General features: G+C 41.9%; 2 protein-coding genes across 10 annotated transcripts in view; both read left to right on the forward strand.

Moving 5' to 3' along the window:
* Positions 1-8,221, forward strand: part of ZFYVE16 (zinc finger FYVE-type containing 16) — a 51,997-nt gene extending 43,776 nt beyond the window's left edge. For all 4 annotated transcript variants that reach the window (XR_010588805.1, XM_065550141.1, XM_005288197.5 and 1 more), the window contains 6 exons: positions 216-363; positions 1,483-1,563; positions 2,203-2,365; positions 4,230-4,332; positions 4,980-5,144; positions 6,157-8,221. Coding sequence is in view for 3 of the 4 variants with exons in the window: in XM_065550141.1 (XP_065406213.1) it covers positions 216-363; positions 1,483-1,563; positions 2,203-2,365; positions 4,230-4,332; positions 4,980-5,144; positions 6,157-6,318 (822 nt within the window). In the remaining variant the exon portion in view is untranslated. The remainder of the gene's footprint in view (positions 1-215; positions 364-1,482; positions 1,564-2,202; positions 2,366-4,229; positions 4,333-4,979; positions 5,145-6,156) is intronic.
* A 4,402-nt stretch (positions 8,222-12,623) lies between these two features.
* The window catches only part of FAM151B (family with sequence similarity 151 member B), a 69,893-nt gene continuing 58,971 nt past the window's right edge, over positions 12,624-23,545 (forward strand). For all 6 annotated transcript variants that reach the window (XM_065550143.1, XM_008167493.4, XM_065550145.1 and 3 more), the window contains exons 1-3: positions 12,624-13,711; positions 17,558-17,683; positions 20,159-20,324. In XM_065550143.1, coding sequence (XP_065406215.1) covers positions 13,423-13,711; positions 17,558-17,683; positions 20,159-20,324 — 581 coding nt within the window. In that variant the 5' untranslated portion in view covers positions 12,624-13,422. The remainder of the gene's footprint in view (positions 13,712-17,557; positions 17,684-20,158; positions 20,325-23,545) is intronic.

Raw genomic sequence — 23,545 nt, forward strand, 5'->3', positions numbered from 1 at the left:
TCTAAAAAAAGATTTTAAAGTTTAAATTATACTTCAGCTTTTTATAGAGAAAGCTAATGCTTACATATAGAGGCAGTTATTTTCTTAGTAGCATTTTTCAGGTAAAATGCTGTATTTAGCTGTTACACAACCAGAGTCCACAGAGAATTTAACAAAACAGAGCAAGATTTTGTTGCAGAAATGTTAGTTTCTAAATGAACATTTTGTATTTGCAGGTAATGAAAGTAATACATTCTTCTAATGAGCATGTTATTAGCATTGGAGCCAGTTTTAGCACTGAAGCAGATTCTCACTTAGTTTGTGTACAGAGTGATGGAGTCTATCAGACACAAGCAAACAGTGCTACTGGCCACCCTAGGAGAGGTAAGTGGCTTTTTATGTTTTTAGTTTTCTATCAAACCTCTGAAACTGGTATGTGCACTCGAATGTTTTAGGGGATTACTAGGAACAAAAGGTGTGTATTCCTGTAGTTTGTGTGAGCAGATGCTTCTGTATAATTCCAAATGCTTTGACCACAATACGAAGCAGCTAAACAATAATAAAAGCGTACATGACATATATGTATGACATACAGTGGTTAGCAAAAATACTTTAATTACATAAAGCATTGTTTGACAACCTCCACTTAACATTCCATTTACACTAAATTATTCAAATTTCACTCTATCTTTTGACCTGTTACTTGTCCCTTTTCAGAAGCTTTTTGTATTTCATGACCACATCATACAGTTCTTAGATTAATTCAGCTTACATTTTAAAGGGGTGCTGTTGAATAGCTTCTGGTCCATTACTTTGACACTCTTAAAATTGCTATAAATTGCAGAATATCTTTCAGATTCTAGGTGGCTACATACCTTTTACATCTGTCTAGTTACATCCTAGGCCAGAGACTAATAAGAGTAATTAACAGTAGTTAAATTCTTGTTTGTATAGTGCTTTGAAAACATTAATCAATGCCTAGCAAGCTCACACAAGTAGTCTGTAGTGACAAGGGGAAGATTTAATGGTGAAGTAAATGGGTTTTTACAGGTTTTAGTGCCAATGTAAAGTGGATTCATTATTTTACTTAATAGAATGTTCCAGAAATTAAAACCTAATTTTAGAGGTAACTTCATGTATAAGCAAGAAACAAATTTTAGGTCCTACATATTTTCTATTCTTTCACAGTTTTCTTCTTTGGCTACTGTGCCTATATGACTGCCAGCATCTTGTTGGGATGCTGCATGTCTTCCTAAAACTCGAAAAGTTAGCAAAATCAATGTATTTTTCTGGGCCTGATTTCAAGGAGTGAATTCTTTTGATGCTAGCAGGAGCCACATCAGCACATCTTCCTATAACTAAAGAACTTTTATGTGCACTTACAGTGTAGCATAATATTTAGCACTTGATGTATAGTGCTTTACACTTTCAAAATGACTGTTAACTCACTAAGTATAAAAATGGACAATATGAAGTACCTGATGTGTTTACTTTTGTGTTTAGTTACAGGTGCAAGTTTTGTAGTATTCAATGGAGCCCTAAAAACATCTTCAGGATTTCTTGCTAAATCAAGTATAGTTGAAGGTATGAATTGCATCATAAATGATTCCTTATTAAGAGGCAAAGAATTGGTGTTGGAACACTACTCTGCATAATACTGATGTGATTAAGAGTCTGTTCCATTGTAAACTAAACTTTTTCTTTAAGGTTTGTAACGTAAAAAAAATACTTGTGCATAAATCATGATATGTAAATTCGTAGTTTAGGACATACTTTGTTTGGACACTTTTACTATGTGGCTTTTTTGGACCTCTTGACTTAATACCTGTCATTTTGTAAAAAATTTCAACATGAGAAGCTTATTGGAGAATTTAATTCAGTTGTTTCCTGTATGCTTAAGTTTTTACCTCTACTTTTGTGTCACATTTTGTAGCTCACTAAGTTGTTCAAACTTCATGAAATAAACTTTGACCGGATGGAACGTCCGCTCCATTAGTCTACCTTTTTGTTCACCAAAAAAGCTTTGAAAATTGAATTAACAATTTTTCATATAGCATTTCACATTGTGATGAGGAAAAAAGTCAATATTCTACTCACAGGCTTGTGAAATTGCATTTCTTAAACAATTCAAGAAGATCAATTGACTAGGAAAGGTTCTATTAAAGTACTCTTCCCTTTTTGTTCTGTAAAGGAAAGTGGGAACTTTTACTGTTTCTCTTTTAGATGGACTAATGGTACAAATAACTCCAGAGACAATGGAAGGTCTACGTCAAGCTTTAAGGGACAAAAAGGACTTTAAAATTACATGTGGCAAAATGGATGCAGAAGAAATAAAAGAATATGTAGATATTTGCTGGGTAGAGAGTGAAGAAAAAGTAAACCAAGGGTATGAATATTTGTTACTAAAGCTGTGTGTATGGTGGTTGGAATTTTCTCTTCTCTTCCCACCTCTCTTGAAATGAAAGATGGATATTTAAAGAATGGAAAATAAAGTATTGTAATTAAAACTAATATCTTGCTATTTAAAGCTGCCAAGGAAATAGGAGTGAAAACTGCCTGTGCACCTCTAGATATCACTATGAGAACAACTTTAGACTATAATGGCCTTTTGAGATTTTAATTATCAGGGGGGTAGCCGTGTTAGTCTGGATCTGTAAAAAGCAACAGAGAGTCCTGTGGCACCTTATAGACTAACAGATGTATTGGAGCATGAGCTTTTGTGGGTGAATACACACTTTGTCAGATGCATCTGACGAAGTGGTTATTCACCCACGAAAGCTGCGTCTGACGAAGTGGGTATTCACCACCCATGAAAGCTTATGCTCCAATACATCTGTTAGTCTATAAGGTGCCACAGGACTCTTTGTTGAGATTTTAATAACTGCCTGGTTTGGGAGTGGTGGGAAGAGGGTCTTCTTATGGTGTTGCCTGTTTTTAGTCACAGTCCATCTGTCTGACGAGGACTGGTTGGCTCCCTTCAGAGTTCAACAATGTCATTCATTAGATAGAGGGGGGCTACTCAGTGAGGGCTGCAAGATTGCCCTCCCCACCCCAGTGGCTGTGACTGTCAGGGCACTATCAGTGCTATAACATATGAATTGGTTTAAGACAATGGTTTTCAACCTCTTTTCATTTGCGGACTTCTACAAATTTTCAAATGGAGGACCCCTTTGGAAATCCTAGACCTGTGGGTCCATGTACCACAGGTTGAAAACCACTGATTAAGAGTTTCATTGTACGTGGCTTAGAGAATGTTTTGTTACAGTTAGGGCCCTACCAATTTCATGGCCGTGAAAAAAGCCCTTCCCCGTGACATCCGATGTCCCGTTGTTCCTAGGAGTGCCTCAGCAAAGGGGGCTCCTAGCTCCAGCTGGGCAGAGGAGGGAGAGCACGTATCCAGAGGGAGAGAGTGTGAGTGTGTGTAATGTTGAATCAGACCCACCTCCACCTCAGGGAACCTCCTGCAGCTGCAGGATGCTCTGTGGTTGCGCCTTCAGAGTCCAGCTCTGAAGACAGCACAGAAGCAATCCCATGATCCCCCTACAACAGGTTTCCGGACTCCCCCATTCCCTTTTTGGGTCGGGACCCCCCTCCCCCCAGTCACAACACTGACATTTCAGATTCAAACATCTGAAAACATTAAATTTACCAATTTTAATGTCTTATGGCTTTGAAATTGACCACAATGGACCGTGAATTTGGTAGGGCCCTAATTATAGAGGGTCTGAATAAATCATGATTACTGTTCAAAATTAGTGTCTCTTGCATTATAATTCAATATCATAAAACAGTAGTTCTCAAATTATGGTCTTGACTTAGTCCTTTTTCTAGTGACTCATAGGACCAACCAGAACACATACACAGTGCCCCAGGGAGGTGGTCCACAAAAGGTACTCTTAGGAAATAGAAGGAAAAGCTGGAGATCTACTGACCTGGTTAATCTTAGTCTATTAGGTACTCGTATGTAAAGTGTGCGTGTTTATCTAGAACTGAGATGGGGTTAAATTTTATATAGAATGGAAATAGCAAATGTTTACAGTCAAAAACACACATACCATAGCCTCTCTTTTTGTATGTATTTTAATACTACAAATTTTATTTATATATTGAGATCATTAGAGAAGAGCTGTAATTTTATTCTTTTGAAGTTTGATTTAACTTAAAGCAATGGGTTTTTAAGTTGAACAGTTGATTTTTAGATGAAAGAATGCTCTGGTTCAGTTTTAATTTATTATACACTTATTCTATAGAGTTATAAGCCCAGTAGATGGAAAGTCAATGGAAGGAATTCAAAGTGAAAGAATACTACAGGGAGATTTTGAAACTGAGGAAAAACTTATGAAGTGTACCGAAGTAAGTAAATTAATACTAGTAAATAGTTTTATATGTTAAAATATCAGATTTATTTATACCAATTGCTGTTCTAAATAGCATTAATAATACTGATAAAGGGAAGGTGCTACCACAGAAACTAGAAACTAGTTTTGGCATGCAGCTGTAGGAACATGCCAACTATGTTCCTGCCGTTCTCTCTGACTTTCATATCAAATGTGTGGATAGAAGCGATTTTATTTTTTAAATAGGGGTGATATACTTTCCTTTTTTTTTTTTTTTTTTAACTTTAGATGCAATTATGAAACTTCTAATCCAGTTATTCTCGTGGCTACTTGTTAATTCACTAAGTGTTTTAATTGTGAGGATAATTTCCAACAGTAATAACAGTATTTGCTGTTTGGGGACTTTTTGTCTCTTCCTAGTTTTTGAAAGCACCTAGCACATTTGGGCACTATCATAATATATATAATAAAAATGAACAGTTATATTAGAACTGTCTTGCTACTGATAAACTACCCAATTCCAAAGCTGAAAGTCTTTTGCCAATAAACCAGTGTAGGTAATTTTACTGCATCTTGTGATACTGTACATTGAGCCATTTTGACAACTTTGAAATTCTTACAAAAAAAGCCACTAATCATGTCATGTCCTTACTATACTTTCAGGTGTTCTATATCCTAAAGGACCATGAGCTATCCAGTGCAACACCCTATCAGTTTGCAAAAGAGATTGCTGTAGCTTGCAGTGCTGCTCTTTGCCCGCATCTCAAAACGCTGAAAAATAATGGGATGAATAAGCTAGGTCTCAGAGTCTCCATTGATACCGATATGGTAATTTTTGTTTATTGCAGATATATATAACATTATTTAATATCATCACCTTTAAAATAATGGTATTTAGGTATAGCTTCTCTAGCCCTTTTAAACCTTCCCACAGTGCCAAATGCAAAGTCCATTACCAGCAATGGATGTACCTGGAAAGAAGTCAGAACACAAGTCTGAGAATTAGATTCAATCCCTGTTGCTCCTAGAGAAACTACTCTAGGTCATGTTTCAAGATCTTAGCTGAGAGAGATGCAGTTTATTTACAGCTCACCACAATTTAAAGTTTGATAGTTTTCAATGGTCTGTCATTAAGTAACTAATTCACAATATTTCTGGTTGCTTGCATCCTGAACTAGCAGTACCTTGAAGTGTTGAAGGCAGGTTATTCTATGAGCAGAAGGCGGTGTCTCACGGTTCTAAACACAAAACCTTCTTGCCCGTGAATGTGTTGTCTTGCCCAAAGTCTCTTCATTACCATTTTTTAGAATAATACAAGAACTAGGGGGTCATCAAATGAAATTAATAGGCAGCAGGTTTAAAACAAATAAAAGGAAGTTCTTCTTCACGCAGCGCACAGTCAACTTGTGGAACTCCTTACCTGAGAAGGTTGTGAAGGCTAGGACTATAACAGAGTTTAAAAGAGAACTGGATAAATTCATGGTAGTTAAGTCCATTAATGGCTATTAGCCAGGACGGGTAAGGAATGGTGTCCCTAGCCTCTGTCTGTCAGAGGATGGAGATGGATGGCAGGAGAGAGATCACTTGATCATTGCCTGTTAGGTTCACTCCCTCTGGGGCACCTGGCGTTGGCCACTGTCGGTAGACAGGATACTGGGCTAGATGGACCTTTGGTCTGACCCGGTACGGCCTTTCTTATGTTCTAACAGAAAACTTGAGCTGAAATTTGTTTTATACTGATGGTGATGTTTGCATACTGCATCTACTGCACCTCTACTTTTGGCTTGTATTAATATATAATATGTAATGTATCAACTTAATATAACTCTTTTTATTTTAGGTTGAGTATCAGTTAGGATCTGGAGGCCAACTTCTTCCACAGCATTATCTAAATGACCTGGACAGTGCTCTGATTCCTGTGATCCATGGTGGGACATCAGACCCCACAAGCTTACCATTGGAAATGGAATTAATATTTTTTCTTACAGAATACCTCTTTTAATATAAATGACAGCATATATTATACTATGTATAATCTGATTTGCTAGAACTAACCCAACACCAAAGCTGTAATGCTACCAACACTAAAAAAATGTTAAGATTTATTTAAAAAAAAATTGTTTAGTAATAGATTTTTAAACTGGGTTTTGTTTCTAAAAAAAATGAACCAACTCTCCTCCATCTCCAGCATAAAAGAAGAATTGTTGAGTTTAAGATTTCCTAAGGTTCCGAAACTTTACACTTAATACTGTCACTGAAAAAAGGCAAAGGACTCATTACCTCTAAGCAAACTGTAGCATTTACTATGTGCATTGTAAGGTTAAGCCATATACCTCTTAAACCCAAGCAAATATTTTAGTAACAGTCTTTATGATTAGATGTAACCTAAATCTGGGACACTCCATGTAGATGTGCAAATGGGCTATATTTACATTTTTAAAAAAATCTTATAAAGTATATTGAATTGGTACAGAACTGTTGCTTGCTTTTGAGATCCAAATATAAAATCTCTGAGGGTTGGCTGCAAACAACAGATACGGTGTACTAATAATACAAGGAATTTGCCTGCACAATTGGATATTGCTTGTCTGGGAAGAATAGAAAACAAAACTTTGCCAAGTATGTTGTGGGTTTTGGGGATTTTTTAAGATTTCATAATTGGACTTGTCCTGACTTAAAAATCAAGACATTTGACATGTTTGTTGGTGCTTTTGGAACTTGTGCTTTTAAACTGAGTCTCTTTATAGTGTAGCTGATTTCCTTATGTATTTATAATGACTTATCTAACTTTGTTGGGTATCATTTTTGTATTACACTAATTGTTTTTCCCCCCCTGTGGTTAAATATACCTTTGTAATTTGGGACCTCCAAGAGTGATTAAGAACAGGCCAGATGACCCTTAAAGTAGTAATCATGTAGCAATAAGTCAGGCATGAAACCTGTAATATCTTCTCTGCTCCCATCTCTAACTTCTGAGACCTCTTGGTAGCCCTGTTTATTTTTCAGGGAGAAAATGTATTAAGTGTGAATTTTCATGTTCGGATTGCTTGGGCATATTTGAGGTTCTTTGTATAGTACATATTTTTGATACTGGGGTGTTAGCAATTAAGAACTAAGATGATGCTTGTAATTTGTGCCTGAGTACAGAGGTTCAGTGAACACCAATCAGGTATGATAACTATTGCATAACGTACCTGTTCACTTTGAAGAGAATCGGAACACGCTATATACAAGACCAAATCATTTGAGTAAAATGTTGTTAGAGTTTTAGACTGACAGATCATTAAAAATCTAAACATCTAGATGCCTTCTTGATTCTCATAGGGGATATTTATATGGTTTTTGTATCAAAAACGCAACTAGTAACTTAAAAAAATAATAAAATAAAAATGTCACCAGCCCTGTTGCTCACAGCTTGAAGACCCATATTAATGGAAACGTTCAGAATTTAAAGTCTTAGGCTAGAAGAAACTAGGTATTTCATTATAGTAATGCACACACTTTTTTTGTTCAGAGATAAATTGCAGTTCTCTGGACCAGCCAAAGACATTAACATAGGCAGCATGAACAAGATGAATGTCCAGCCTTCTGAAAGTAGTTAACAAGAGGAGAGCAGGGACAAGCAGTGTTTGAAACATGAACAGTAGTCAACTGACCATTGTCATGTCCTTTGTCAATGTTATGTACAGTTATAGCAGATGAAAGCAATTTGCAGACTAATTTTCTTTTTTGTTGCCATATTGGTTATTTGAAATTAGACTCATGTCTTAAACTCTTGCCATTTAATGTTTCAATTTCATTTAATAATTATCATTAACAAATAAAACTGACTTGAGTGCTTACCAGATGAGAGAAAATAACATTGTTCTTCTGTTTAAAAACAAAAAACATATATTTGACAAACATTTCCTATATTTTGTCAGTTTTTTCTGTCTTCAAAGTTTCTCTTTGCTTAGTTCTGCTATTGCACTTGGAGCGTAGACTGTTCTTAACAAAGGAATTGCTGTGTTTATTTCCAAATACAGCTGTAGACAATAGCCTGTAACTTACCAACAAATAAATGGACCATCATGAAATGTTTCATAGGCCTGATCTACACTGGGGGGGGGAAGAATCGATCTAAGTTATGCAACTTCAGCTACTTCAATAACGTAGCTGAAGTTGACATACTTAGATCTACTCACCATGGTGTTTTCACTGCGGTGAGTCGACTGCTGCTGCTCCCCCGTCGACTCCGCCTGCAGCTCTCGCAGCGGTGGAGTACAGGAGTCGATGGGAGAGTGCTCGGGGATTGATTTCACGTCTAGACTAGACGTGATAAATCAACCCCCCGCTGGATCCATCGCTGCCCACTGATCCGGCGGGTACTATAGACATACCCATAGTAACTTTCCTGGTTTGGAAGACAACCACATGAGTGACTCCTGGCCAAATACTGAGGCTCTTTTAAGAGAGGTGCAGTAGTATAATCAGTGATGGACATAAAAGAATGGAGCAGAGAGGGCCTCGTGCACTCCAACATCAGGTTAATCAGTTTATGCTTTAATTTTTTTTGTTTTTAGCCCTAATGCCTATGAAAAACACCCTATTAAATGTGAACTGAATACAAACTGAAGCTCTGCACAGTCTACTGGAGACTGAGTGTGTGGACTACCCAACAAAACATCCCTTTATCTTAATTGTGTGTCAACGTAGGCTGTTGCTGCAGGATGGGGAAAGTATCATTAACAATTTATCATCAGTCTCCTTCACATGCAAACTTGCACCAAAATAACAGATACAAATAAAACCCAACTTAATTATTTTGCATCTGTGTGGGGACAATCCACAGACTTACACCAAAATAACTAAGGTCTGGTCTACGCTAGAAAGTTATATTGACATAAGTCCCCTTGCATCAACCTAGCTGTGTATGTCTCTACACTGAAATTTTTCTTTGGCCAATGTGAGCACCCCGTTAGAGTGATGCAGTAACACCACCTTCCCAAATAGTGTTGAGCCATGGTTGACCTACTGAGGTTGACACAGTGCAAATGTAGACACTGTGTGATCTCTTTCAACCTCAATAGTATTCCAGCAGCTGTCTCACTGTTGACTGTCTCACAGTTGTGAACTCCAGTGCCCAGGGGGATCAGAAACCAGAAGCCAAGCCTCCCCTTTAAAAATCTTCTGTATTTTGAAATGCCTTTTCCTGATTGCCCAGCTTGGAGAGCACACCTAGCAGCTCTTCCTTTTGCGCAAGTGCTCAACTGACTAGGCTGGCTCAATACTTTAGATGCATTCCTGCTTGGAGCAGATGGGAGGTATTGGATTTCCTCAGCCTATGGGGAGAAGAGACTGTGCAGGCACAGATAGGGAATTGTCATAGAAACATGGACATTTACTAAAAGATTTCACAGGGGAAGCAGGTCAGGGGGTACAATGGGGAACAGCAGCGGGCATACTACAAGGCCAGAAAGGCCAACAGTTGATCTGCTGTCAAGTCACAGATCTGCCAATTTTTACAACAAGCTGCATGTCATACTTGACGGAGACCCCACCAGCACCCGGCAGACTACTGTAGAGCCCTCTGAGGAGCTGGAGACAGAGACCCTGCAGTTAACAGCAAGCAGGAAGAAGAGGATGGGGGACCTGCAGCAGGGTGAGGGTCCAACTATGCCTATGCTGTGAGCCAAGACCTGGTTGAGACTCCACCAGAGTCTAGCCAGTCCCACCGGCCAAGCACAGACAAGCCCAGTGCAGTGGAAGGAACCTTGGGTAAGTGTATGTGTGCATTTTTCCTCGCAGTGTTTAAATGTACATATAGTGCTTGGCCACACTCCAACTTAGCAGGACATGGGTATAGACTTTTCATTTTATTTGTACTAGACAAGGTAGCAATACAACAAAGGGGGTAAAGTTGGTATCCGCCTGTCATTCCCCTGTCGAATTTGAGGGATGGGAGGTGTGGAGTAGTTTGTTCAAGTACACAGGCTGTGTCTTGTATCCTCCTGAGTGATCTTGATAAAACTTTCATTGGAGGTACTCTGCAGTCCTCTCCTGACAGTTTCTAGGGATGACAGCCTTGTTTCTAACTCTGGAAGGATACTTTCCTACCCCACTCTGTGATGACTTTGGCAGGCACTGTTGCAGTAAACAGGCTAGCAGCATACAGGCCCTGGTGGCTTTGCGATGCCACAGCCACTGTGCTACCAGTGCCTTTTTTAAACTCAGGAGTGAGAGCTTTGTTAAAATCGCTGCCTCCTGTGGAAAATAGTGCCATTACCCTGTATTCATACTCATGGAAATAAAGGCTGAAATTCTGTTTTATGCAACAGAACAACTCTCTCTTCATTCCTCCTCCCACCCCTGTTCTGGCTGGCTCATAGTCATGGCTGGGGCTGGAGAACGGAGAACTGTGATGTGCAGGGGTGCTCCAAAGCTATCGTGTCAATAAGCATGTCTTATTTAAAATGCTTATAGGAGTAAGGAAAGGCAGTTGTGAAATTTAGCTTTCACTTTTATAGTCACAAAGGAAAGTGATACATCAGTGTGTGTATCATCTGTAACTACTGTCGTTGCAGCCTTGAGGGGTGCCCCTCCACTTGCTTGGAATGCCGGACCCTGAGGAGAAAGAGGAGGGTATGTTCAGTGCGATCCTGCAAGCCAGTGCTGTATTGGATTGTGAACAGATGACCTAGAGGGTTAATGTAGCAGCCAACATGAAGAAGGCAAGTAAATGTATGGTGGTGGATGCCTTTGTAAATTGAAGAAGGAGCAGTAAGTCAGCGGGAAATGTCCTCTGGACCTGAGCCAATCCACAGGCTGGGGCTATACGTTTGACATCCCTGAATTAAGGCATATTCAGAAACAGTCAGTCTCCATGTAAATACCAAGTTTATGGAAAAAACTTCATCTCTTGCTAAATTGTTCCAATGATTAATTATCCTCTGTTAAAAATTTGCACTATTTCCAGTTTTACTTTTATTGAGCTTTGACTTCCAGCCATTGAATTCTATTATTGTACTTAAGTTTTGGGAGCTGAAACTGTTCCTTGTTAAAGGCTCTTCAGCTGCAGCATGTTATAAAATCAAGATGAATTTCCAAAAAATATACATTTATTGCATACCAAAACCAGTAAAGAAACTATGTGCAAGTTAAAAATGAAGACAATAAAACAAATTAACAGAATTTTACAAGGGGAAAGAATATTCATGTCCATTTCAATCCACTTTGGTTACACACACTGACCTGTGAGAGCCACAACTGCTGAATATGTGAAACTGTCTGCCCCCAATCCATGCTACCTTTTCAGTCTGTAAAGTTCTAGACCAGGTTCCAAAGTTCCCATCTCAGTCAGAGGGTTCTGCATGGGCATCACATCAAGTGGAGCACCCATAGGGACACTACTCAAATGAAGAGAGGTTGGTTACCTTGTACTGTAATGTTTTTTTGAGATTTGTGTTCCTATGAGTGCTCCACTACCTGCCCTCCTTTCCCTCTGCTTCAGAATTTAGTCTCCATGGGACTGTGTAGTAGAGAAGGAACTGAGGCTGGTTATCTGTTAGCCCTATGTATCCTCAGTATGGGTCACAAGAATTGCTAAAGCACCTGTGCCGACTGAATGACTACTGCTGAAAATCACCATTTGAAGGCTCATATACACCACCCATGGGGACACACCTCTCAGAATATTCCAGTTACTGCACAAGGTTAGTAACCTTTCTATACGTATTGTTTCATAGAGAGAACTAACTTTAATAGAAGTGATGGCTTCTGCGAGAAATAAAAATATAACTAATTTGTCTTTGCAGACAACTTTCCTAATAAATAAATGTCCATCTATGACATGGTCAGAATAGGATTTGGATAGATAAGTTACCCTAGAGGAATGAGTTTTGATTTGGAAAAGAGGACCAGCAACCTCATCATCTGCATGATGAATGCACATTTAATATAGTGTTTCAATAATACGTCATGCAGGTCACGTTAGAAAACAGATTGGATGGGGATAAATATTGGAGAAATTGTGAAAGAGGTGGTTTTACTCATCTGATGGACATGTCCAGTCTGCCTACTAGGGTGCAATTTATAATCAAATTTTACAAATGGTTGGATATTTATTACCACATGCTCCAGGACCTTCCTTGTGGAAATGATCCCTTTCAAAGAAATTAATTACTCTTTTCTACTACTAGCTCTACTACTGAAGGCTTTTCACAGACAAAAGAAAAACTGTTCAAAAACTCAAGGAATGGTTCCAACAAAATGAGGAAGTTAGAGAAAAAATAATACATCAATTATGTACCCAACACAATGAGATGCTTTGGTTACTATTTATTCAGTAATCAAAATACACATGTCCATAACAGTACAGCTGTCCCATTTCTTGAATATTAATGTTTGAAAAGTTATAAATTTTACTCTTAATAATTGCACCAGAAACATCTAGTCTCATACTTTTCACAGAGCTTTGATTATATTCCTGCATGTTTCTTTACACTAAAGCGTTCGCTATAATTGTTTTACTTCTGTTTACAGGCTGTTTTGTAAAGGTGTTAACACTCCCTAATATAAAAAGCCTGTGCCATTTCACACAGCTCCGTTAGTGATGGCATTCATCTTAGTTTTGCCAATGAGAAGCGTGGAAGGTGGTTTCCCATTTATTATGCTGCAGTTTAGGCATTAAATCAGGCTCGGTACTGCGTGTTTAAAAATGGGAAAGCACGTATAAGAGCTGTGTAGGGCCGAGCAGTAGCCCCCTTTTAGCAGAATTCTAGGCTCAGGGCTCGTGCCCCGTAACCGTTTTTTAACAAGTGTAAGGGCTGGAGCAGGCAGCGGTACCTCTACCCGGCCCTAGCCCGAAGGGGACAGGGCCGATCGCTGAACGCTGGACAGTGATGCGGCCGCCACAGCCCCCTGCGGAGACGTGGCGTAGCGATGGCAGCACGCGCTCGGTTTATGCTGAACCGTTAACATCGCCCCTGGATTGCCGTTTCGGGGGGGGCTGGGGTATTGATCCGTCCTCCTGCCCCACCACCCTGCTGCCATTGGCCTGCCCCAGCAGCACCCGCCGGCGGGGCCTCACCGAACCGCACGGCTGCGTGTCCGGGGTGGGCGGGCCGCGATGTGCCCTGAGCGGGGTTCCGGCCCTGGCACCTGGGAAGGAAGCAGCAAGAACCGCTTCTCTCGCGGGGGAAGACGGGTCCCTCCGCACCAGCTCCAGGGCGCCCCGCCCGGGAAGACGGTCACGAGGTGCTGCGCTGCCCTACGGGAGCAACCGTTGTTCGCTGGTCCGGCAGCAAACCCGGCTCCTTGCGCCCCGAGTCCCAGGCTGAACCGAGTCCCGGCCGCAGGAGGCGGGGCTAAGCCGGCAGGACCCAGCCGCCTGCGCCCGGCCATGGAGCGGGAGCTCGGTAAGAGCCGGGTGCCCCCCGCTGGGCAGGCCGCTGTACTAGGGGCTGCGGTGACCCACCCGCTGTTCGGCTCAGCCCGAGGGCGAGGAGGCTTGGCTGGGGGTAGGGCGAGGGAGTGGTGCAGCCGCCGGAGGCACCGTCTGAGCCCAGTCCTCCTAGACGCCCCGTCACACGGCCCCGACCCGCTGAGGTGTCAGCGCCGGTGCCCAGCCCCTCGGCGCTCGCTGCGTACGTTGCTCTGGGGTGGTAACCAACCCCCTTCCCGAGCCGACTGGGGGCGGCAGACTGGGGAGCGGGCAAGAGGCTCTGCCCAGAGGCGCTGGCTGCGGGCGGGCGCCTGGCCGGTAGACGCAAGTTGCAGAGCGGCAGGGCAGAAAACCGACCCCCAGACTAAATGACGGGGAAATCCCGCCGGCCGGAACCGGAGAATATACGTGAGGGGAGAGAAACTTCGAATTTCTGCTTCGTGACATGACGTCATGAATCTGAGCGCGTTTGCGTCATGGCGGCGGCGGGGCATCGTTAAAAAACCCGCGGTCCGCGTTAGGTGGGAGGAAACGCTCCTGTGTCTTCCATGGGCTGTCTTGTCCCAGGGAGCCGTGAGCTGCCCCTTCGCTCCCTATGTCGACCTCTCTACTCCGCACCTCAGGCCCCAGCTAAAAGCCTGCTGCCCTCTGCTGCTAGGGAGCTTCCTGTCTCTGGGAGTCCATGAACATAGATCCTGGAGTATGAGAGGGCTCCTGATAATTTTCCTATAGTTCCTAGGACTTGGCATGCTCCTGGCAGGCCCCATATGGCTATCCTTCTAAGGATTTTAAAAGGTGTATGTTAATGAAGCTCTGCTCCAGCCAGCCTCAAGAAGGGGAAAACGTCTTCCCCCCCCCCAAGATTTCTTTGCTCCCCATTTCCATGCTAAAGAAATTTTCTTACTGAATTTTTGTGGCGGTGAAGTGAAGTTGCAGGTAACTCAGCAGTGTGAGCGTGGCTTACTTTGCACAAATATTGAGATCTGAAGAAAATATAAACTCAGGATTGCAGTTCTCAAACAAGGCACCCAAACTATCTGACCCATCTGTAACAGTCCAATTTTATTAGTGATCAGAAAAACTAGAATGTCTTAATAGTAGAGTGGTGTGCTGCTTTACAGCCTTGTTTACACAGGACACACAAAAGGATTCTATGAATTCCTGCTTGAGGCAGAATGCACTGAATACAGGCAGTCATCTCTCGTTCCTCATTAAGAGTAGAGCCCTATAATAGCCAGCCAATTATCCACGTGTCATTAGACAAAGTTAGCATGTTACTTTAACAGACATCATCCCCCAATCATATGAGAACAGTTTAGTGAAAAAAACATCAGTTAGCATGCTGGCAAATCATCACACTTAGTATCTAAGATCTATATATGTAGACCCCTGCATAAAATTTGTATCTGCATTTGCAAAAATAGACCATGGATATAAAGCAGATCTCCATAGATTTGTGGGGCTCTAGATACAAAATTTGTGTCTGCATCTGATCCACAAAAATGGTCTGTGGATATAAAATGGATATCCATGATTTGCAGGGCTCTATATATATGAAACAAATTCTAAAATGAGCATTCTTTGTTGCAGTTTTGATAGTAGATATACATCAGGAAGATGGTGGGCTGGTATATCCAGGTGGCAAAATGAAAATAGTTTTGGTGCCTTATTTGAGAAATGCAACTAAACTCTACATCAGGTGGTTTGTTGTTTTTAAAAACTCTCACTCTTGAAAGATAATATGCCCTCAGATTGGGAGACTGCACCCTTAACTTAATTTGAAGAGAGTTATCTGTGTTTATCAGATTTTTGTTTCCTGCTGAATCAACAGGGAATTTGTATGGTAAGTAGAGCCCTGTATGGGATTAGTGAGCCCTGCAGTGGGACCCTCTGGCATAACAGTGGGAGTGGAATTAAAAATAGTCCCAAGCAGAGGTCTAATGGGAAGTACATTGTAACAATGGGACAATGATCAGAATTTACTACCTGATGCTTCTAGGGTGATGCTAGAAGAATAGATTAACACAGTTCAGGTGAATGAAAGAAAGATGCCATAATGGTGAGGATCATAAGGGCAACTGAAGCACCTATAAAACCAGGGAGATTTTATAGTTACACTTAAAATCTCTGTAGTACGGAACCTATTATGCCATCATTTTCCTGCCAATGGTTGAGAGGAATGTGCCCTCTACAGAAAGCAGAAGAAGAGACAACAACAGATGAGAAAGTATTATAGAATTATGGATAAATGGGAATTTTGGTTTCAATAGCAATCTTTTCCGCTCAATCTCTCTCTCCCCCCCGCCCCTGTATATTTTAGCTCCTCTCTCACTTCCTCCCTGTAACAAACTGGCAGCCTTTACTGAAACACCTTGTCACAGTTCAGGGGAATTTGTGTTTCCCCTTAGTGGTTCAGCAAGGGCACCTATTCTTAGGCTTCTAGCTCCCTAGCTGTTGCCTTTCTTGGGTGGAAACCTGCATCTCTCTCCCTCCTGACCAGGATATTGCACAGTTCCGTGACTTTACTGTGATTTTTCCCAGCAAAAGACAGACTGCATAAGTAAGTCTGCCTCACTTCTCAGAGATGGTACAGTAATGTGATTGTCACAGTCATAAGTAAGGCTCCGTGTTTGTCACAGATTCCGTGACCTCCGTGATTTCTGCAGTGGCCCGTGTGGCTGGCCCAGGAGCCACCTGAGCAGCTCGAGCACCCCCTGAGCCAGTTGCACCAGCTGCTGCTGGGGCAGTCTCAGGGCCCCCCCACCTCCCAGAAGTAGGAGTTTGGGGCTCAGGCCTGGGGATAGGGGTACAGGGTGGTGCTTACCTGGGGGGCTCCCCGGAAGGGCGACAGGAACTCCCCTCCCTCAGCTCCTAGCTCCATGTGCTGCCTCTGCCTGCAGGCACGGCCCCTGCAGCTCCCATTGGCTGCAGTTCCCAGCCAATTTCTGTGGAAATACATACAATCCCTCAGTAACACACAGACAATAGCATTTTTAATACAATGGACTCCCAAGATATTAAACTCAAATAAAGTTTGTCCAAGATGTCACACACCCACTCTGTTTGTTAGTAGCTGCTAATCCTGCTAATTTATTGAGCAGAGTTAGCAAGTTACGTGCTACTTCACTGTTTATAAGAGCAGTGCAAATTACACCATGAAACGGGCGTAGCCAGGCGGAGGGAACGGGGAGCGATCAAAATTAAAAAGTCGCTACCCGCTGCGGTGCTTTTACTCACCCGGCGGCGCTCCGAGTCTTCAGCGGCACTGAAGGACCCACCACTGAAATGCCACCGAAGACCCATGGAGCAAGTGAAGGTCCCGCTGCACACCGCTGAAGTGCCGCCAGGTGAGTAAAAGCGCCACAGCTGGTGACGCCTTTTTTTTTTTGTTTTGATCGCTCTCCCTGCTCCCTCCGGGTAAGTAAAAATTAAAAAGGCGCCAAGAAATTGACAAGGCGTCACTTGTGCTTAGTGGGGGAGCAGCCGCTGCCCTGCTCCCCCCCCCAGCTACGCTACTGGCATGAAAAGAGAAGATTAAAGATGAGGACTGAGTAGTCTTTTGGGAGGAACCTTAGGAACAGCCAAGACCAGGAGAAGGTTTTTATCTTATTTTCTTTGCTAGTAAACTAAATCCCCAGGAAGAAGTTGAATTTGGACTTCATGTAGTGTGTTGATTGTGTTTTTTACAGCAGGATTGGAAAGGCATCTGCTTATTCTCTTGTCTGATGTCTTTCTTCCTTTTCCAGTTGCAGTGGTAAGAAAGTATTTAAAACTTTTCTTCATGTATGCAGTATACTTACTTTAAATATTATTGACATAGGAACTTGGAGTGGAAATGTATTGGATTATTTTCTGAACACTAACCAGATTAAAACCAGAGATGGAGCAGAAATTATCTGGTATCATGCAGCAAACAATAAATCACAAATGAAAGAGGCAATACAAAGTAAGTATTGTATGTGTATTTTGGAAAACGAATCTATCTATCATTGTTTTCACATAAAATATTTTTATGATGCTATAATCTTAGTTTGGTGACATAACATAGAATAAAGTGTTTCAGTGTCCAAAGTTAAGATGTAATTAAATTCCATTTGGATTTGTGGAAAGCATGTACTCAGTTTGGTTCTTTTGGGGAAACAATCTTTATTTGTCTCCTAAATGAGTACTTTGATAATTTTACACCCCCAAGAAGCACATCTGCCAAATGCAAGTGATTTAACTGTTATCAAGATTGTTACCCCACATACTGAACTGCCATCCACATTTGTAAGGATGTTGAGACTTGGCTATTAAATGTAGAATGTGTCTCTGTTGTGACCATAAAAGTTAGCTTAGTTGTGCTGTCACCCTATTGACAAAGCACAAGTATGGATATGGTAATTAATAGTTTTTAGTTTTAGTTTAATTAATAGTCCGTCACCCAGGTTGTCTTCTTAAGTGATGTATTCACGTCTATTGAAGGCACGAACTTAACAGTCTTGCAGGTGAACAGCTGGTGAATGCTGCATCCAAAAATAACTTGTACCTTTGTCATGAGCTGAAGTAGCATAGTACATTTCAAGATGTCATTGACTATGACTATTCACCTGATTTTTTTCTGCTTAATTTTTAATAATTGCTAACCAGTTATTTTGTCTCACTAAATCAACAACTACTCTCTGTTGTCCTCTCTTAAGCGACCACCCTGTTTTTGTCCCTATCCAGTTTAGGATGTCATTTATTAACAGACCTTGAGTGGAACTTTCAAAGTGCAAACTGGTCAGTCCTCATTGCTGGCAGATAAGCCACTGTCCAAAATTCTACTTATGTATGTGAACAGTGCATTTAGATGAAATAAGTCCAATGTTCCTTTTGTGGTGACAGATACATATATACCCAAGAAGATCTGACCAAAGTGGGGCATTTCTGTAGTTATGTGAATAGTTCCAGTCTTAATATTGAATCCACTCCTGAGTTCACTTGATATCTGCCAACAATGAAGAACAATGATTGAAGAATTTTGATTTTGCACACTTGAATTGAACTTGTGTGAGCTATTCTGTGATACACAGATGCAGATAACTACCCAAAATGTCACCAAAATCTATTCTTCCCATCAAGATATTGGAGAATACAAAAACATCTGCCAATAGGCTTCATTCATTTTTCTGGAGTGACAGTGGTGATCTTGGTCTTTTGGCTCAGTTGATAGTGATGACTGTGATCTATTCATCAGTTACATTGCAAAATCTGGTGACTCCATGTTTCCAAAACAGTCTAGGGTTCCAAGGATTTATGGTTTTATATTAACAGATCATCTTCTTCTATTGCTTTTTAAAATAAATGTTTAAAATATTTTAATGTGAATATATTGGATAATCTTTCTTAGAAGCTCTGAACTGTATTTTTTTGTTTTTTCCTTTCATGAAAATTTAATTACTTCAAATTATTAGATTTTGTTTCCAGTGGAATTTAATTTGATTTGTAAAGGAATTAGGAAAATAGGTAACTCAGCTACTCTGCTGCCTACTGAAAGTAAAGTTATGTCTCATATTATGTCTCAAGTTTTTAAATCTAAGTAACTTAAAATATGTGTGTGTGCATGAATATATATGCATATATATATGTATTATAGGTGGGGCTGCCTCTTAAGATTGCCTGACACTTTCCTTTATAAGAGCCTGTTTTCCTTTTCTTAGAACTTTGCTGTTTTTAACATTTGGGCTGAAGTTCTCCATGCTGGCTATCTGTCTCAGGCTGAATTGTTTTGGAAATTTTCAGCCAGGATGGTTCAGTCAGTTATGAGAATGGGGCTAAGGAAAGATAATTTTTTTTAAATTAAAAATTAAAAAAATCTGGAGACCTTTTCTTTGAGAAACTCTGGCACACCCATACTGTGTAGAAGGAGTTTGAAATTTGGTAGGGGAATGGCCTTATGAGAGAGATGCCTTTTCTGTTTCTGGGTGAAAATCCATGCAAATTTGGCAAAGTTATAAGCCTTTGAAAAACTGCAGTTCACACAGGTTTAGTAGAGACTTCTTAAAGTTTAGCCGCTAAAATCTCCTAAAATTCTATCTTCACTGAGTATGTTCCATCCCCTCTAGGTCCTAGTGCTGACCAGACTGCACATGCACCATACCCACAGAATGACTAAGAATGCTCCATCCCTTCATAGCTCCTATTTGTGACTGACTGAGCATACACTGTCTTCACAGAGTAACTGAGCATGCTCCATCCCCTCACAACTTTTAGTGTTGACCAGACTGTGTGTACATCATCCCTACAGGCAACCCTAATTCTGGCATTTGGAGTGCTTAACTTTGCCACCTTATAATGTTATTTTAATGTTGTTTTTGTGTGTAATATATAATACACATGCACAAAATCTGAAAAGTTGGGGATCTGGATATGTCACAATATTAATGTTTTAAATGAACAGGTGCTGCTCATATGGTAGAAGCAGATATTCTTCTTTGTGGTGAAGAAGAAGGAAATGGTGAACCAATCATGGCTCATCCTCCTGAAACAAACAGTGACAACACATTGCAGGCGTGGCTAAATGAGATTGTGAACACTAAAAAAGGCATCAAGCTGGATTTTAAGAGGTATGTAAAAGTGTAGCGGGGTGAACACCGGCTCCAGCCCTGAAAGGGTTGGAAAAGCCCTGCAGAGGGCTGGGGCTGGGGCTGCGAAAGGGAGTAAAACCTTGGCTGATTGGGGAAGTAGCTGCAGCTGGGGCCATGCCCCAAACTAAGGAACTGGGCCTTATAAGAAGGCCTGGGAAGCCAGAAGCAGCTGACTGGAGAGGGAGACAGGCCTGGCTGCTGGGGATCTCACCCAGGGAACCTAGAGTGAGGCAGGGCTGGGGAAAGGCCTTAGGAGCTGGGAAGCCCTAGGCCAGCAATTCCCCAGGCTGCAGGGCCTAGTCCTAGGCCTACCTAGGTATTGGACTTGCAGAGGGGCAGCTGGAGGGTGGGTAAAGGCAGCCAGTCCAAACCCCGTGTTGCCTATGATGATCAGCTGATAGACTGCAGTCTGCCCCGGGGCGCGGGGGCTAAACGGAGACTGGCAGTAGCCACGACTGGGGCGACGTGGGGATAGGGAGTGGGGGTTCCCCTGGGGTGGGGAAACCCAGTAAGACTGTGGGGTACTGCAGGAGGCAGAACCCTGGGATAAGAGCACCAGGGTCCCTGGGAGGGACATGGGGGCCAGAGGACAGGCGGATCACCAGCCTGCAGGGGGCGCTTTGGATGCTGGAAGAGCTAATTCCTGGAAGTAACCAGCAGGAGGCGCCACAGGGGTGAAGTCCGCTCTTCTACAAAAAGATTCACAAGGATTCTGCATTATTATTATTATTTATTAATAGTTACCACCAACTGGTTGTATGTTGGTGCTGCCCATTGTAGGGCAAACTTCTGTTTACAGAACTTTTACTAACAATGCATTTTACTATAATGTATGCATTACTGAATGGTGAAATACAATCAAACATAATAATTGGCAATGAAATACAGTACCATCAGAAATGATTAATCCCAAACAGTACCCAAACTCTGTTGTGTTTTTTTGTGTGTGTGGTTTCTTTTGATGAATGTGTGCACCAGAGAACTATTTTTCAAACACAACTTATTTTTAGTAATGGATGCAGTGAAGCTGTTGGTCCCAAGGCTTTAAAATATTTTAGACTACCAATAATATTGCATATGCAATAAACAGTTACTGTATTTTAAAATATTGTATAGTAATTATTGCATATGGCAGATTTGGTAGCATCACCAGTAAGTAAGGTTGCCTAGCACTTTCCATTATAATACCTCGTTTTCAGTTGCTTATAACTTTGCCAAACTTTAACAGTTCAGACTGAAAATTTTCATGCCGGGAATCTAGCTTAGGCTACTGTTTTTGTTAGTTTGTTTTTTGTTTTGAGAACAAATTAGCTGTTTTGGAGAATGAGATTAGGGGAAAAGAAGTTGTTAAATAATTCTTACAACCTTTTCCTCAAGAAGTCCTCATGCCTGTATGCTTTGGAGCACGGATTTGCAATTTAACAGTGGGTTGCTTTTATGTGAAGGATGTATCTTTTGCTGTTCCTGTGAAAATCCACTCAAATTTGATTAAGTTGTAAGCTTCTGGAAATTGCAGTTTGCACATGCTTAGTGAAGATTCGTTAGAGACTGTTAACATTCTTCAAAGATTCCGTCTGTAGTGAGCATGCTTCAACCTAGGGATGCAGGTGCAGGATTTTCCCTGCAATTTATCCTTCTGGCTACTAGGGGCCGCTGTTGCATCAGGCACTGGAGCTGAGATCAGAGAGACTTTCGCCCTAGGGCTCTCAAAGCGGACTCAACCCCACTGGCATTCAGGCAGCATGGAGGTGAAGGGGTAACTAGCCTGGTACAAATACAGATTGGTAAATCCCCACGTTTTTCACAAATGCAAAGTAACGCACAGAAAGGAAAAGAACCTTTAAAACCAACATAAAATGAAAAACTGACCATACAGCAGCAGCTCCTGTCCTGCAGGGCTGCGGCCAGTTCCCTGCTCTGGGCATTGCAACCCAGTCCATGGTCACAGTGCTACTCATTTAAATTTGGCCTGGTCACCCTTCCAAAGGGCCACTCATCGAGCGGTAGGACACGACTCCCCCCCTCAGGACTTCCCACCCCACTGGAGGAGAGGGGCTAGATGGGGTGTTGGGGTTCAGTGTGGGAGGGAGAATATATAAGGTGGGTTAGGGGAGGGGCCACTGGGACTGATGGGGGGTGCTGGATCTCAATATGGGAGGGGGAATATTTGAGCGTAGGGAAGGGTTTTCTGGGGCTAATGGGGATTTTTGGGGGGTGATATTTAATAGGAGAGGGGTGTATATAAGGAGGGATGGAGGCATTTGCAGAGAGTCCATGGGGATAGGAGCAGAAGAGTGCAGGAGTCATGGTGGTGTATAGGAGCTGAGAGGGTAGGGCACAAAAGTCGGGATGGTGGGGTGGATAGACAGAGAGTGTGGGGGGGATCTGGGGTCTGGAGAGATTGTGTGTCTCTGTTCGTAAACAGAGGCTGGGCTGAAGGGTAGAAGGATAAATAACCACTAGAAATAATCCATTTCAGAATCTGGAATCTACCTCAGGATTTCCGAGTTTCTACATTTTATCACTTCAAAAGTTTTTTCTCTCTCACTTAATTGGCCTCTCAGAGTTGGTAAGACAACTTCCACCTGTTCATGCTCTCTGTATGTGTGTATATGTATCTCCTCAATATATGTTCCACTCTATATGCATCCGAAGAAGTGGGCTGTAGCCCCCGAAAGATTATGCTCTAATAAATTTATTAGTCTCTAAGGTGCCACAAGTACTCCTGTTCTTTTTGCGGATACAGACTAACATGGCTGCTACTCTGAAATATAGAAATATATTTCTCACATCCTTCAGAAGCAGTGCAAAGGCTTGGGGGAGTCAGGGATAACGGAGGAGCTGAGGGAGAGGGAAGTAATTGCTGGGAACGAGTCTAGGTGAGAACCTGGAGGGTTGTTGGGTGTGGGTGGGAGAAGTATGAAACAGATTTTTTTGGGGTGGGAGGATTGTTACGGAGCCTCCCCCATGCAGATCCTGGCTGACCCTTAGCCTCTCTCATTCAGTAAGGCACATTTGCCCCCGTCCCCATGTGTCCCTGCACCCCCACTCAGCTGCTCCTCTTTCCCCATCTCCATGTGTTCCTGCACCCTCACTTCCATTCAGCCCTTTCCCCAGTCTGTCTCCCCCACTAGCCCTTCTGACCCCTAGTCTGTGACCCCTCCCCCCCAGCAGCCCCATGTGCCCCATGCTGTCCATCC

This window comes from Chrysemys picta, chromosome 6 (genome assembly GCF_011386835.1).
Source record: "Chrysemys picta bellii isolate R12L10 chromosome 6, ASM1138683v2, whole genome shotgun sequence".
Lineage (NCBI taxonomy): Eukaryota > Metazoa > Chordata > Testudines > Emydidae > Chrysemys > Chrysemys picta.